This window comes from Oncorhynchus masou, chromosome 29 (assembly GCF_036934945.1).
Source record: "Oncorhynchus masou masou isolate Uvic2021 chromosome 29, UVic_Omas_1.1, whole genome shotgun sequence".
NCBI classification, from domain to species: Eukaryota; Metazoa; Chordata; class Actinopteri; order Salmoniformes; family Salmonidae; genus Oncorhynchus; species Oncorhynchus masou.
The window spans coordinates 54,250,961-54,268,101 of record NC_088240.1 but is presented as its reverse complement, the minus strand read 5'-3'; the positions used below and the strand labels follow the sequence as shown (position 1 = coordinate 54,268,101).

The 17,141-nt window shown below is 43.8% G+C and overlaps 1 protein-coding gene across 5 annotated transcripts; it reads left to right on the top strand.

Moving 5' to 3' along the window:
- Positions 1–318: 318 nt before the first annotated feature.
- On the top strand, positions 319–14,511 carry LOC135520017 (syntabulin-like). 5 transcript variants are annotated; one of them, XM_064945324.1, is made up of 8 exons: positions 319–479; positions 5,604–5,658; positions 5,970–6,156; positions 7,098–7,292; positions 10,377–10,476; positions 10,814–10,963; positions 12,423–12,575; positions 12,715–14,511. In XM_064945324.1, the coding sequence occupies exons 2-8, from the start codon at positions 5,635–5,637 to the stop codon at positions 13,874–13,876; spliced, it is 1,971 nt and encodes a 656-aa protein (XP_064801396.1). In that variant the 5' UTR covers positions 319–479; positions 5,604–5,634; the 3' UTR covers positions 13,877–14,511. The 5 variants fall into 5 exon arrangements, with proteins under 5 accessions (XP_064801396.1, XP_064801394.1, XP_064801395.1 ...); XM_064945322.1 differs by having other exon boundaries at positions 12,420–12,575; XM_064945323.1 differs by having other exon boundaries at positions 319–483; positions 12,420–12,575.
- Positions 14,512–17,141: the final 2,630 nt, after the last annotated feature.

Genomic DNA, 17,141 nt, shown 5'->3' with positions numbered 1-17,141 from the left:
CCCATGCTGCGCCTCAATCGTACTGACATTGCCTGAGATGCAACTATATTGTTTCAAAATGTAGATATTTGTTGTTATTTCATGCATTTGTTGTTGTCACACATCCTGATCTTATTGTCTGTGTCATTTTGGGGGAACAAATTCAAATCTGAATCTCGCTACATAGGCTATGGGAGGCGGAAGAAGGCAATTTGAGGTCGGAACAATCATGCCTGCGTTATGTAACCCTACACTGCTGGAACATTGGTCATACTTGACTTCGAGCACGCGCTGTCACTGGTGGTGAGTGTTTAGCAGCTTCATCCTCGTCCAATCCTGTGTGCACAGTGTAATTTCCTCATATCAAAACACAGAGTGGGATGGGCTCCACAGTCAGACTCGTGAGGAACACTGGAGTAACGCGGGACTCGTTGTGGTGTCCGTGGTTTAGGCTACACCCGCATCCTTTGCGACTGGGGGAATCAACACCAAACATCCAAGCAAGTATAATTATATGTTTATGTAAATAGCTTAATGAAAATATTTAGGAAAAAATAGGAATAGGAAAAACGATACGCATGTAATTCTGATTTCAAGCTGGCCTATGATGTTGTTTACTTTCCCATTTCGCACTAACCAAATGTTAAAGGTGGGGCTGGTTGAAAAGATGGTCAGGTTAAGTTTGAACTCATGTTCAGCACCACGAGACAGTGGACAGCGCCACTGATTTCAACTGCGTATTACGATAATCCCATGGGCGACCATCCCCCCAATGCTTTGATATCTTTCTTCTGGGGTTACAAGAGCGACAATGCATGTTTTGGCAGCCATATTTCAGTACATTTATGGGCTAGACTATATGTTTTGCCTTCGTTGTTGGATTTTAGTAGAATGGTCTAAAATCATTTTCAACCCGTCAATATTAAGAATTTATGCATGTGGCGGATAACTTTTGATATTAGGCCTACCTTTGATGTTAAAAAGGGGGAGACTTTCATCCAAGTCCATGAAGCACATCACATAATGTAACTTAAACATGGACAAACATGGTCGGTATTTGCAGAAACAGATATTATAAGGATATTAAGGAACGTTTTGCCGTCATAAATTGGTTGTCTGTATTCTCTCTGTACATAATGTGTGTATTTAGAGTGCACTGAATGGGATAACTGTTGATAACTGAATGTTATCAACCACCGAAAAGCAAATGAAAGCTTTTACACCTTGCCATTGTTATGGGTCTTTTATGGGTATTTTATGCACACCATAAATTTCAGGATGATAAGGAAAATCTATGGTGGATTTGGGGGAAATCTATCAAAGCACTTTATAGAGCTGGACATTTTTAGATGTGGTTTTATTGGAGAAACTGTAATGTATTCGTTTGTGAACATCATCAAAAGACAGAAAAGTAGACACCTTGAAACACATAGTTTCTATCATCCTGCTGAATGCTCACATACGTTTGCATGTTCTTACACACACACGCACACACACACACACGCACGCACACACGCACGCACACGCGCACACGCACGCACACACACACACACACACAAACCATACACAATACCTGCACATACACAACGTGTCCAATGAGCTTATGTTCTCTTTTTTTTATATGGCTTTCAATAAATTATTATGTGCCATACCATATGTCAACCCACTCAGAGGAAGAGATTGGATTATATAACAAAGCCAAGCAGGCAGACAATATACAGATTGAACAGAATGAGGATGCAGTATCATGAAGTAATTCCCAGCTCAGAAATAAAGTGTAGTGCAAATAACAAATAAAACAACCTCAAAGTAAATGAAACCATCATACCCACTAAATGAGCTTTCATAACTAAATGAGTTATCTTGTTAAATATGAGCTTGCCATACCCTGCAGATCTGTGAAGCTATTTAAAGGCCCAGAAGTCTTATATATTTCCACACTATGAGGTTAGAAAAATACTGTGAAATTGTGAAAAGTATGATAATGCCCTTTTAGTGTAAGAGCTGTTTGAATAGACCACCTAAAATGTCAGCCTGTTTTGGTGGGATGGCATTTTGGCCTGCCTGGTGACACCACCAGGTGGTAAATGTGTTAATAGACCAATAACAAAGAGTGTTCCAAACCTCTCTGCCAATGACAGCTCATTTCAGTTTTCCCCTTCCCACTCAGACCACTACCAGAGAGTCCTAGCAAAATTCTTCTTTGAGAAATTGCTCTTTGCTAAGAAGCTATTTTTGTTTCTTTTTGACCATTTTAATTTAAAACAATTACAGCAAGGTACATCATTATTACCCAGAAATTATTTGATATTGAGATTAACGGCTGCAAACCACTCGCTGAGTAACCTTGCCTGCAGAACAGACAATTACTGTTAACTCCCAGAGCTGAGGTCTATAGACTTTAGCTTGGTAAGCTAACATAGTCTTGTGTTGTGCAAAACACCCGGGTTTGATACCCAGTTGATTGCATAAGTTCCAGCCATAGGACTAAAGCCAGGAACACTGTGAACAACACTGCCAGGTCACCCATGATGCCAAATCAGTGGTAGACGTAAATCCATATCTAAGGACTTCAGGGGATTGTGTGGAAACCATCCACAAGGGGCAACAGTGAGCGGTGTTAGTTTCAAGTAGGTTTATGTTTTTGATGTGGACAGGGATGGGTGTAAGGATCTGCTTCTGGTGCCAAAGGTTGCATGTTCAAATCCAGCTGTAGAAGTTGTTGTTTTTTAGATTTTTGTCCCTTAACTTAATCATTCAGAGTTAATGCCTAAGCATCTGCCTCTGGTGCCAGGTTGCAATTTTGAATCCAGCAATAGAATTTTTTTTTTTTTTTTTCCCCAAACCTTAACCCTTACCATAGCCCATTCGGAGTTAATGCCTAACCTTAAGATTTTGGAGTTAATGCCTAAACCTGGCCCTAACCTTAAAAATTCAGAGTTAATGCCTTAACCTGGCACTAACCTTAAAAATTTAGAGTTAATGCCTAAACCTGGCCCTAACCTTAAAAATTCTGAGTTAATGGCTGAACTTATTAACCTTAAACACTTCGAAATTTGACGTTGGCAACAAATGTAACCTTGGTGGTGCCTTGGCAGATAGAGACCTGAGTGAAGGGTTGACAGCCTCAGATTCACCGAGAGGTGTTGACCAACGTGACCATCTCCACAGCGGGAGCCATCTGGCGCTCTGGCTGTTGTCAGAATTAAACGTTTGTCCATGTTTGTCCATCTTTCTCAAGCGTCAAATTTCGATTGAGAAAGAAGGACAAACATCTAATTCTAACGTGAGACCGTGAGATCTTGTTGCAGCCATACGGCTCCCGCTGTGGAGATGCTCATGTTGTTTTGCATCTTATCTACCGAGAGCATGCATGGGCAAGGCTTAGATGAAAACATCTCTCTGTGAATCTGAGGCTGTCAACCCTCCACCCAGGTCTCTATCTTCTAAGGGACCACCAGGGTTACATTTGCCTGCATGGAAAATGAAATGTTTTAAAATATTTTGTAACGGAAAGCGAAAATATGTGCTTGTTATTTTACAAGTCCAGGTAGTCCTTCACCGTTTCAGTCCATTTCCTTTGACCTTTTCTTCTACCTGGGTCATTCCTCATGACCCAGGAGGAGGTTTACAAGCACTACTGAGATTCAATCACCATTGAGACACTGTATGGACATGATACGATAACAACTATTGAGTATAGCAATGCACAAACTTGATAGCATTTTCCTGACATTGATTGCTGTTAATGTGCACAGAGACAATGGCTCACGTGCACTTGCTCATATGGGAGCACACCTGACACTGTTCCAGTCTGTAACACTCCCCCCACACTGCCATAGACCACTCCCAAAGTAAACAACATTGACATTTTTTATGTTGCAGGAGGAAAACCTTCCTATTGCACTCTCGGAAGATGCTGAACATAGAACTGTCTGCAAATTTAATTGGCCCAATTTAGCCTGTGTCTTCCTTGCAGTAATTTTCCTCTGTTGCTAAGTCTGTTGCTAGGGCATTGTTTGGTGGGTAGCTCTGTGACTGTGCCTGCTGCCTAATCTGATTCCACTCTGAAGCTGTGTGCCAGCTATCCAGAGGCGGGTAGAAACAAAAGGAAAACATATCGAGGCATAAAATGCTGGCGTACTGCTGTTTTATTGTGATGCTCATGACACACTTCTCAGTTGCCTTAAGAGGTACAAAAAGCTGAACTAATTTCAGGTGAACATTTGGGGTGTTCTCATATCAGGGCTGGGGGACCTGGAAGACTAAAAGTGCATACAATCTGGTTTAAAACCTGCCTTCAAGTATTATTTTTTTGTGGTTGAACTGTTTAACTGATTTCTTTGCCCTTACTTGCTGAAAACGTACCTGTAGTGGAAGACATGATGGTCAGGCTACACAGTGTATTTCAAGTGGGGTGTTTGCTTGGTGACAGGGACAGCTGCTATATTTACCAACATCCTGGGTGCCATGCAGTCAGAATAAAGAGAGAGCATCTGGACTGTAAAGGGGAGGAAAGAAGTCTGGATTCAGGAAAGCGATAACGACCTTAGGGGTCAATTACGTCATTCTTGATATAAAAAAGGAGAAGGCCAAAGACGTACACACTTACATAACCAACTCCTTTAAGCGATGATGCTAAGCGGCACAACATTCAACAGGAGAGAGGGAATGGATAAAGAATGGAGTTATGTTATAATGTGCAGTCAGGCATTATGTGAACCTTGAATTATTCAGCCGTCAAACATCAATAAAACATACACTTTTGTGCATGTACTGGAGCCTGGAGGCCTTTGCATGTCTAAGTCAAAAATGGAGAGGGTGAATTGAACTACCTGTATAGGGTCTGTGAAAGTCGATATACAACCCAAACATTGTACACTGTTATTCTGTAATTCTTTTCTCAATATTCAGTGAGCGTTTTTTTGGTTTTTTTTGCCGGTGTGTTACTCTCTGGTGTCATCTATTTGGCAGGAAAAAGGCTCTTTGGCACAGGATCCCAAAAGGAATAAATGATGTCATATTTCTGTGTTTTTTTTTTATCTTGGCAGAATAACTCATGGCACTTAGTCAACCTCTTTCTTATAGATGTTTGAAGATGCTGCTGTTTGTTATCCACCTGGTGGGACATCATTTAGAAACACATGAATACATTAAGAGTTAGAACCCCACCCAGTTCCTATCTGCAGCATCATTTACAACTAGATTTCAATCATCATTCAATTACATTGATACGTAATCGGATCATGCGTTTTTAGGTTGTTGCATTTTTCTGTGGCACATGCATGTGAAGGACAGTAAGCTTTGCTTTTATTGGATGTAAGAAACGGTCTCATGCCTTTGTTCCATGTTTGGGGAAATACATGCAAAGTATTTTCAAGTAAAACAAAAATATTTTCCATCTGGTAGCCTATTTTTGATGTGGGTCTCACTGGATTAATGACCAAGGTCCGGTCAGTGTCTGTGCCATCTGTGCCAGGCAGGGGTGGACGTGGGCGGGGGTGACATGATTTACATAACAGATTCCAGACAGATCGCCCCTTGTTCGTAAAGGGTTCAGTGCCAGTGTGCCACGTCATGATGCCTTGGACAGAAATATATCTCACCTTTTACTTTTCTCACAGATCCAAAGGGGAAAAGGCAGCATTAAGCACCATGGGACCATTCCAGGAATATGAGGTGCGTGTCATTGCAACACTTTCAAAATCAATCATTCTTGCAATAATTAGGCTATCATTTTGAATCTTAACAGCTAATATTTTGGTTAAAATTTCACATCATGAGAATGATAGTTATCTAATCTAGACTGTCACAGTCACAATAGCAGACCATAATTAGTTCCTGACTGTGTTGCTGTGACAGAGCTTGTGAGACAAAAACAAAATGCGCAAAGTTGCATTTGTGCACACCAATTCTGATATGAATCTGATTTGTTCTTGTGGCAAAAATTCAAGTGGCGAGCATATTTGTGATACTTGTATGGTGCTCAGGAAAAGAAGTCGCCAGGGAAGGAGAGCCCCCGCAGCCGCATCCCACGCTTGATCCTCCATCCTTTCCAGCCTAATGAGAAAGGGTCGCCCCTGTCCGAATCACCCATTTCAGAGGAGGAGGGTAAGGACTGTGACATCAGCTCGGACAACTCCAAACGGACCATCAGCACCAACAGCTTTTGCTCAGGTATGTGGTTCCCATGTTTCAGATCAAGGTTAGGGTACATCCTAACAGTCTAAAGTAGTTTCCTCTTCTAACCTCACTAAATGTAGCTGAAAACATAAAATTGATAGGAATTTGCTTTCACCTGTCACTATTGTCACATTTTTATATGGCTGCCAGGGCAGTTCTGGCAATGGCAGATGGGCTGGTCTATCTAAATAGAATCTTTTGGGTGCAGAGTGAATGGCCGCCTGTGTGTTAGCAATGCCCAGGACGATTTCCGATCCCAGTCCACCCCTGCGGCCAGCGTTCATCATATAAAAATGTCTGAAATCATGCATTACACACTTATGTAGGCTTTGTTATGCCATTCTGGCCAAGTAGGCCGAATCCACATCTTATCACATACTAGTCAGGGCGTTGGTTACATAATCATGCACTGGAGATTTTGTGAGTGTTGCCAAGTCAAATGATGTAAAGAGAAGTCCTCATCATATCATATGAAAGCTTGTTGATTACTGTTGTTTCAAACAACTAGCATACTGTTGCAACAAATTTGAATTACACAAGGCTACTAACCTACCACAAACAACAAAGTTGGCAAGCATAAAAGTTTGCATAATAGTTGGCATTATTCCAGAAATTACCTAGCCGTCTGTAGTAGGCCTAGATTCTTTTCTCTATAGACATTATTTTGACAACAGTTACACCTAACCAAAATGAGGTTACAACATATTGACGTATATTGAGTAACATTAAGTCATCATGGAAGTTCCTCGTCACCCCTTTCGCCTCCCTTCAGATTCCATAACACAGTGCTGTGGCGTTGGTAACATGAACACTATTGGTTGAATGAGTTACAGTATGAACAGATACGAGGGAGTGAACCTCGAGCTCTGTGTGATTGATTGACTGCTGTGTGTTCCATGCTGCATGCATATTCTTGGCTATACCTGTCGACATAGATGACACCGGCTGCCCCAGTAGTCAGTCTGTGTCCCCCTCCAAAACCCCATCAGGCTCAGACAACAGTCCGCATGGCTCCCCCACGCCCACCGCCGAGTGCAAGACCAAGGTGAAGAGGGTGAGGGTGATGGAAGAGTGGCACGCACCCCCGCCAAGGCACAAGAGGGAGCAGCGATTGTCCACATTGCCCAGAGGTAGGCTACTGCAGGGAATGGCTTCAGTTTTTTTTGTAGGTGGGGTTAGGAGGATCATACATACGTTGTCCTAGTAGATCTTAGGCCAGGGCTGACCAACCCTCTTCCTGGAGATCTACCGTCCTGTGGGTTTTCAGTCCAACCCTAATTTAACACACCTGACTCTACTAATTAGCAGCTCAACAAGACCTTAACAAGCTGAATCAGATACGCTGAATTAGGGTTGAACTGAAAACCTACAGGACAGTAGATCTCCAGGAAGAGGGTTGGGCAGCCCTGTCTTAGGCATTTCTCTCAATGCTCATTCTGTGTATTTGTTTGATTTCAGTACTTGTCTAACTGTCAATTAAAATAGATCTACAAAATACATCTACATCAGATTAAAATATGTATGAAATATCCAGGGTTGGGCTCAATTTGAATTGAAAGCAGTCAATTCAGGAAGTAAACTAAAAATCACAATCCAATAATAGAAAAAAAGGGCATTTATTTTCAATGACTTCTCAATAAACTCAAAAGTAGAAGCTATTTATTTCATTTTGTTTTTAAATGTCTGCATTTTAAATTCTAATAATTTCCTACTTGACTGCCTTTAATTCAAATTGAGCCCAACCCCGAGTTCTACATGGTTTGTGTGTATACACTATCTGCATAGTATTGTTTTCATGTAAAATTAGCAGTAGAAGGTAAGTGTAACTGATGTGAAATGGCTAGCTAGTTAGCGGTGTGAGCATTAATAGTGTTTCAATCGGTGACGCCACTTGCTCTGAGACCTTGAAGAAGTTGTCCCCCTTGCTCTGCAAGGGCCATGGCTTTTGTGGAGCGATGGGTAATGATGTTTCGTGGGAGGCAGTTGTTAATGTGTGCAGAGGGTCCCTGGTTTGAGCCCAGGTAGGGGTGAGGAGAGGGATGGATGCTAAACTGTTACATTGGTGCCGTGACCCGGATCACTGGTTGCTGTGGAAAAGAAGGAAGTCAAAAGGGGGGTGAGTGTCACCAGTGTGAAATGGCTAGCTAGTTAGCCGTGTGAGCGAAACTTCCTCTAGCCCATGTCTACACCAATCCAATGCTTTTACATTTCTGGGGAATAATGAACAAATGCAGGAAGAAGGAGATATTATTGGGACGCACTCAATGGTTGTGTTCCGCTGCTCAGACATTGCATGTATTAACCAATGGTTGCATGACACCACATCTTCTGTGCCTTTGGGCACCATATTGCTGACATATGATGTGGTTAGCTGATATATAAAATACTTATCTAGGCTTTGTCAAATCTGGCATGTGTCAGCAAGGTCTGTGCAGAAGAATGCCAACAATGAGGGGATTCGATTAATCTGGCCCGGGGATCCCGTTTAAAGCCCACGTTGAAGTTGGCTCAAAACAAAAGTGATGTAATTAAGCATGTGGAGTAATGAGTAGGATTCTGTGTTTTCACATGCTAAATTTGAAAAAAGTTTGAAAATTCAAATATATACTATATGGAAAATAGATGCATGTTTCTGGACGATTCGCCATGCTGCCTTGTTGAAGACATGACCGAGAAGCGAAGATTACTGTTTGATTTGAGATGGGCATCCTTCCTTACTCCTTTTGCCCGTCCACGTCACGCAACCCGAGGCTCAGCATAATTGAATCCGACCAAACGCCTTAATCAAGGTTCAAATCCAGAGAGGCTGCGGATTGGATAAATAATGTTGGACGTGAGGTTTTCCAATTAGGCCGAGTAGCAGTCAGACTTCACGTTGTACTTGCACTTGATTCACTCACCCAGTGTTGAAGGTTCAGTTTTGTTGTTATTTAATCACAAATTCACTGTGAGCACTTTACTATGGTTTTATCGAATGGGAAGAGATGCTACTCAGGTATGTCATAACCTTTCAGGAGTTTACCCATCACTGATTAGGGAGAATGATGTTCTACCCACATACTGAGTTGCCACGCTGGCTCATTCTGAGAGTGATTTATTTTGGTTGAGAATGCAATCTTGCAATAGTATTTTTGCACTAATTTAGCAACATGTCTTCAGAGGCTATTTATGGAATAAAATTGGTTGTCATGATTTGGTACAGCTCTACTATAGGTACGTTAGGGCAAGGGATGCCACAGCCTGTCCTGCAGCCACCAGACAGGTGAGTGACGGATCTAATGGCCTTGCCGGATAATGGACTAAAGGAACCCGATGTTATTCCTTATAGTCCAATCAACTCACAGGTTCAGTTTCAGAGGTGTATTGGCTCTGGCAGCCAAATACTCCATTTAAATTGAGTCGGTTCTAAACTTTGCCCTCTTTTCATATCACAAATGCAAAATATACTTGCTGTTCACTGTTTTATATTGCAGCTGACAGTATTGTTCAATGACACAGGTGTTCGAAGACTCATAGTCAACTACCAGTGCTACTTAGCTGTCTTCTGTCTGTCCTCCGTAAACAAGCGCTATAACATGGAAATATGTCCTTGTGGGAAACATATGAATGGTTAAATTGCTACACCTTTATATCAGCGAGAAAAAAACAAAGATTCGTTCCTTATGTTTCCAAAACCGTACTGTAAGCGACGCATGTTAACGTTCAAGTACGAGCGTTGGGGCTCATAATAAACTCGCTCGGCCAGTAGAGCCTATCGTCAATAGGCGCTAAAGGTAGTTAGTGTCTATGAATGGGTGCGGGTGAGGCTGCATTTATTAGGTACCCTCTCGTGCAAGGTTGACCCGATCGGGCCTGCTTATTTTATGGCAGCTGTGTAATCTAATAGCCTCTGCTTGAATCATGCCATTGTTGCCAACCACAAACGCACCATAGCCTCTAACAAGGAAGGGCTTTGCAGCAGGATGAAGCTATTCGGGTTGTTTACCGTTTTAAAGTGTCTCACATGGTGTTTAAAAAATAACAATTTCTATGTTTTTGACATCTGAATGCAGAGAAATTGGTTCTTGAAATAGACATGGAACACAACTGCAAGATGTGTAGTCATGGAAAAGCAGAATGCAAGTGTGTGTGTGTATGGCATGAGTGTTTAGTGTGTCCTGCCTGCTGATGCCAGGTCAGTAGTAATATCCTGATGTGTTTGCCTGACTCTGCAGGTAGTGAGGCAGACTTCAGCTCCTCCAGCAGCACTGGCAGCCTAAAGCGAGGGGGGAGCCTGGCCCACAGCTCCACAGGGAAGAAGATCTCCTCACGCAGGTGATGTATGAGGTGGCTCTGTTTCTCTCCTGCCTCCATTGTAGAAGCAGACACACCATGCCTTTACCATTTATCTTCCCCCACTAGTGGGTGTTATACTTAAAGGGCCTGTTTTCCCTGACCCAGATTCAGCCTGATCCTAAACTAAAATGCACTTTCAACAAAAAAATGTAATTGGGTCTGGGAAACTGTTCCAATAATAGCTATGCTATTTTTTTATTGCTGTATATTTCCCCGCCCCCACTGGTATTTTGTTTTTTCAATGATAAATGCACAACATTACAAGACTGGTATTGTGGAAAATGTCTTCTCTAGCTTTGCCTGTCTTTCCCCACAGTCGGGGTGCCCACATCAGGAGCCTCCCTGTGTTCAAGCTGGCAGGGATCCCCTCATCATCCCGTGATGCAGAGCTCTATGCCCCGTACAGGACAGTTCCCTCATCCACCACCAACAGCAGCAGCAACTCTAGCCCCACAGTACCCTCCAGGTAAAGAGCCATGTCAATAATTCCACCTAGCCTATCGAAGGACACGCGCAACTACCATGTTCCTATCCTTTCCGATCAACATGAAATGCCCTAGGAAGAAGGGGTTAGGGGTCAATTTGTAATGATGCCTGTGTTGCTCTGTGAGGGGTGGGCATTCACTAGGTGGGGCAAGGGTGGATAGATTAGGCTCTATGCTGGGACTTTTTGTTGTCTCCCCTCCCCCCTCCTGAGGGATTATATCGGTCAGGATTGGGCTATACTGAGATTAGAGGATTTTATAAACAGTCGGGATTATTTTGGTGTGTGGGTGTCAACCTTGGGTTTATAGGAGAGGAAGAGTTCATTAATATTTCATCCTATTTCAGTCGCTAGCCAGACGTGCTTGCCTGGCTGCATCCCTGCCTCCTTTTTCACTTACTGTCTGACATTTGTGGTCGCGCCTCTGGGTTCTCATGTTGCTATGTGGCAGAATATTCACTTGAGGGTTCCTGTGCTGCCATGACAGCAGCACTGCTCAAACAAGCTCAACCTTGCCTTTCTGCTCAGACTGTAAAAATAACTAACCAGAGTCCTATTGAATTCAGCCCACAGGCTTTAACGTGATTCATTCTCTATGCAACACAGAGAATACTTATGTACTTATGTATCTTATGCAGACGTGAAAACGTCCACGACTGCATTTGTTTCTCAAGTCATTTTATTGCTACAGGATTTTTGTCCTTGTTCCCCTCCGCTCTCTTCTGCCTGGCTGGGTTTTGTGTGACGTCCTAGTTCTCTCACTACCTTCTGTTAGCCTGTTCTATTTCTGGCAGGGATGCAGAGAGCTCGCATCAAAGAACAAGTCCCAGGTTGTTGCTAGGATATAGCGCTAGCTTTTAAGCCTGTTTGTAAGAGGGGCTGCTCTGCATATTAGCCAAATCCATCCTCTGAAACAAATGTTTCATCAACCCTTTTAAAAAATGTTTTAACCTGAGCCCTGATCACAGGGATATTCCAGAACTTCTAATGTACAATTGAAGGTTAATGTGCTTGTAGTGATAAATGTAGGCATTTCAGGGAATTCTCAGGCAAAAACACTTACCTTGTAGAGCAAATGTAATTTATGCTTTCCCTCCCAATTCATTGTTTTCCTATCTATCCCTGCAAGCTTTTGACCAACCTGGCATTTTAGCTTTTTTTTCATCATTATGTCTGCTGGCTGGTCAGCTTGTGTCCCAGCCGGACTTTGCATCGTGCAAGTTGCACCAATCCCTTTATTTTTTTTGCAAGGCCTAGTTCCTTCCCCACAGAACTGAGGGAGCGTACTTTAGATGGGGCACAGTACAGGATGGTGTGTATAATAGACGTGGTGTCCTCTTCATCAGTATCCATATTGATAAAAAGATGGTGTCTGACCAGTAGAGCATACAGTATGTGACTCGGGGCAAAGGTGTAATTTCCTGTCTTGTCTCCCCAGAAGGATGACCCCCAGAAGATACCACTCCTGTGGGGACAACCATGGCATCAGACCCCCCAATCCAGAGCAGTACCTCACCCCCCTGCAACAGAAGGAGGTGGCCATTCGCCACCTGAGGAGCAAGCTGAGGGAGGTGGAGAACACCGTCCACGACAGGTTACCTTCTCAGTGAACATCACATGTTTAGCTTATTTCCTAAATTCATCCCATAGAGTGCATTCCACCTACAGTGCAGCCAAACATTGCAATCTCACACAGCTGTAACTACTAGCTGACCCTCTCTTTTTTCCCTCAGGGAGTCTGAGATTGAGAATCTCAAATCCCAGCTGGGACGGATGAGGGAGGACTGGATCGAGGAGGAGTGCCACCGCGTCGAGGCACAGCTGGCTCTAAAGGAGGCACGAAAGGAGATCAAGCAGCTCCGGCAGGTTGTGGAGACCATGAAGAGCAGCCTGATGGAGAAGGACAAGGGCATCCAGAAGTACTTTGTCGACATCAACATCCAGAACCGCAAGCTGGAGTCCCTGCTGCACAGCATGGAGATGGCCCAGAGCGGCTCCACGCTGCAAGACGAGCCAACCATGGACTTCATCTGTGGCGACTCCGACTCCCCTGTCAACGACCAGCAGGGGGATGTGGGTGACCAGGCGGTGGAGGAGATGGCGGACAGTGGGCTGCTGGTCAACAACAACCTGGAGCACGTGCTCATGTCCACGGCGGTGGACTCCAGCCACGACTCTAGCGGTAAGCTGCGCTGCCACCCAGAGGCTGGTCCAGGGGTGTCCACTCTACTCCACAGTCTGGAGGAGAAGGTCACACCACTGCCTTCACCACCCTCCAACACATTCTGCTGCAGCACACTCCCCTTCCCTGCTCCAGAGGACAAGGCCGTTCAGACCGAGGTGGTGTCCTTCCCTCCTGACCTGCACACCCTCCTGCTGCAGCTGCTGAAGCTCCATGGTGGTGCAGTTGGAGATGCTCTCCTCCCAGCTTCTACCAGCCTCCTAGAAATCCCAGCACTGCAGGGCCCAGCCTCGGCCCCTATCCCATCCAGCCATAACCAGTCCACCTTAAGCCTGCCTAGCCCCAGCCAGCCCACACCAGTTTTGCCAGTGAGCCCTGACATGTCCAGTGATTCAGGCCTGTGTTGCTCAGACCCTGAGGTGATGGTCTCCATGCGCTTCATGGAGGAGCTGAATTTTGAGGTGAGCAGTGAGGAGCCCTGCAGGGCCCCCGAGATGGACGTGGTCAACAAACGCTATTGGAGCAGCAGCTTCCTTGTCGATCTTGTTGCTGTGGCCGTACCAGTGTTGCCCACGGTGGCCTGGCTGTATTCCCGGCATGGCGTGGATGGGGCGGCGCCAGTCTACAACATCGCATCACTGATCCGTGGCTGTTGCATGATGGGCTTGCACTCTCTCCGTCATGTCACTCATCATCATGGGGCAGATGTGTAACGAACGGCCTCTGACCCCTGCATGCACAGCCTGACCCCTCAACTTGAAGCACTTAAACATCAGTTAATCAAAGAGTATTTGTGAAAATCTTTAGTTTTTCTACACTTGTGAATATTAAAGCTACAGTTATTAATTTAGGTTCCCACGCGGTTACTTTGCACTGTGTACAGTTGTTGTGAGTTATGTAAAATTTATGGTGAAGGGGATTTTATTTACTTTCCATCTGTTCTGTTATCATAATTGTGTCTAAATGGATAATCTGAGTAGGTGGTTTTGCATCATTGATGTCCTGGGCTGGCTCTAGTTACCCCTACTTAAAGCAACTATGTTATTTTTCTGAAAGTATTAGGATTTCTGAGGGTGGGGATGAAATTGAATGTTAGTTTAAGCAAGCGTTTGTAATGGTTTTATGTTCCCAAATCTTAAACCTGCAGCCAAAGCTTCAGTTCACTCTTAATGTTTATTTTTCTACCTGGGAGTAGAGCTTTTTACGTACGTGTGTAACAAATTGTTGATGGGAGTATGAGCTCAATGCTTCGAAACATCCCATACTCGTTTGTGCCTGAGCTACTTTGTGTAATACTCTTAACATCAAATGTCCTAATATATTTATTAAAGCATGATAATACAATCCATGTTTGATTCCTCTTGGGCATTTTCTGGTGGGACGGGTTGAACAGACTTTCATCCCAAGCATTTCTATAGTGAACATACATTCTACATGCCATATCTAGCAACAGCACACAACCGTTGTCTCGTTCTACAACCAATTGAGATGCATAGTTCAGCTCGTCTTTCTCATGGGTGCCAATTTCAATTGATTATTTTCAGTTTCTCTTTAAAAGCCAACAAGAAGGATATTTCAGTGAGCAAATCAAACTAAAAAGATTTCTCGGATGTACTGTTTTTTTTAAATCTCCAGAGTAGAGGGGGAATCCTTAATTGCAAAGCCACATGTCAGAGGCCAGCTCTGAGAACAGCAGAACACTATGTTCCCGGCCCCAAACACGAGGGTACATGCTGCTGCATCCGCACAACAGCTCTTAACTAAGGAACAAGTTCAAATGAATTAATAAACTGATCTGTCTGAGCCTTTCCATATGACTGCATAATACACTGAATAAAAACGCATTATGTAAAGTGTTTGAGCCTAGATTAAAGATCCCAAATATTTTCCATATGCTCAAAAAGCTTCTCATTTTGTGCACAAATTAGTTTGCATTTCTCCTTTGACACAATAAATCCACCTGACAGGTGTGGCATATCAAGAAGCTGATTACATGGCATGATCATTACTGGGGACACAAGGCCACTCTAAAATGTGTAATTTTGTCACATCTGTAGCATAAGGTTTTGAGGGAGCATGCAATTGTCATGCAGACTGCAGGAATGTCAACCAGAGCTGTTGCCAGCGAATTCAATGTTAATTTCTCTACCATAAGCTGCCTCCAACGTAGTTGTGGAGAATTTGTCAGTATGTCCAACTGGCCTCAACCTCAGACCACGTGTAACCATGCATGCCCAGGACCTCCACATCCAGGTTCTTCATCTGCGGGATTGTATTTTCTTCACCAGGGTTTTGACCTGACTGCTGTTTGACGTCGTAACTGACTTCAGTGGGCAAATTCTCACCTTCAATGGCCACTGGCACACTGGAGAAGTGTGCTCTTCACGGATGAATCCCGGTTTCAACTGTACTGGGCAGATAGCAGCGTGTATGGCGTCATGTGGGTGAGCAGTTTGCTGATGTCGGCGTTGTGTATCGTGGCGGTGGGGTTATGGTACACAATTGCATTTTATAGAATGCACAGAGTCACCGTGATGAGAACCTGAAGCCCATTGTCGTGCCAATCATCCGCCGCCGTAACCTCATTTTTCAGCATGATAAATCACGGCCCCATGTCACAAGGATCTGAACACAATTCCTGGAAGCTGAAAAATGTCCCAGTTCTTCCATGGCCTGCATACCCACCAGACATGTCACCCACTGAGCATGTTCGCAATGCTCTGGATCTACGCGTACAACAGTGTGTTCCAGTTTCCGCCAATATCCAGCAATTAAGCACATTGAAGAGGAGTGGAACAAGACTCCACAGGTCACAATCAACAGCCTGATCATCTCTATTCGAAGGAGATGTGTCACACTGCATGAGGCAAATGGTGGTCACAACTGATACTGGCTGGTTTTCTGATCCAGGACCCCAACTTTTTTTTAAGGTATCTGTCACCAACAGATACATATCTGTATTCCCAGTCATGTGATATCCATAGATTAGGGCCTAATTCATTTATTCAACTGACTGACCATCTTCGAAGAAAGGTCATGCCACAGATCAGCAGTGACTGTTTACACACACACAATGTTTTCACTTGTCACGTTACATCTATGTTTGTGTGAGGGTTAAAGTAAATCTAATCAGCTGGCAGACTGATGAAATGAGACGAGTTGGAATGAGAAGCCCCATGTGATGCTAAATAACCCATTTCCCCTACTGCCATATGGGGATGTTGCATTACATAACCATGACCCTCTGTTCATTAGAGTGCAAGGAGACTGATGAATCATTCCATCTGTTGTAATCTCTCTCTGCAACCAGGCCTGGTAGAAAAGAGAAGGTTGAATCAATATGGGGAGGGGGGATGGAGTCATGCTGCGTTCGTAACCAGTGGGAATTTACCACAGACGAATGGCCCTCAACAGGTAATTACTAGTGGGGAACTCGTCTATCCTCCTGAGCTCTCTCATTTGTCTCACCTGCTGACTTCTGACATCAACTACTAAGGAAATTACCTTGATGACAGCATTTTCAGCAGTTAAATGCTATAAAACTTTATAAAAGGCAATCTATTAATATGGTTTTTGAACGTCATTTGTTTACATCCTTGATAGCTGAACTTTTAGATTATGGTTTGCTCAGCTGGTTGGCCATTAGCCATCTGGAGTTTCTCAATGAGTTCATAGCATGTGAATGCATCCAACTGTTATTTATGTCTTCACAACTGGTCAATTCCCACCTCCCACTTGGTTACGAATGCAGCATTAGCTGAGTTCAGGGCTGCCTCAATTTGTCTTTCTTTGATTCCATGCATCCTATTTCCCTGCATCCTTCTCAATTGTATTGGAGATGATGAACCAAGGTCCCCCCCCGTCTGACCTTCTCCAATGCATTCTGAGGAGGCGAGGCGGTAAGATGTGAGGAATCAAGGAGACATGGATGGATACTTTACTTAGAATGGCTATTATTGACACAGATGAGACAATTTC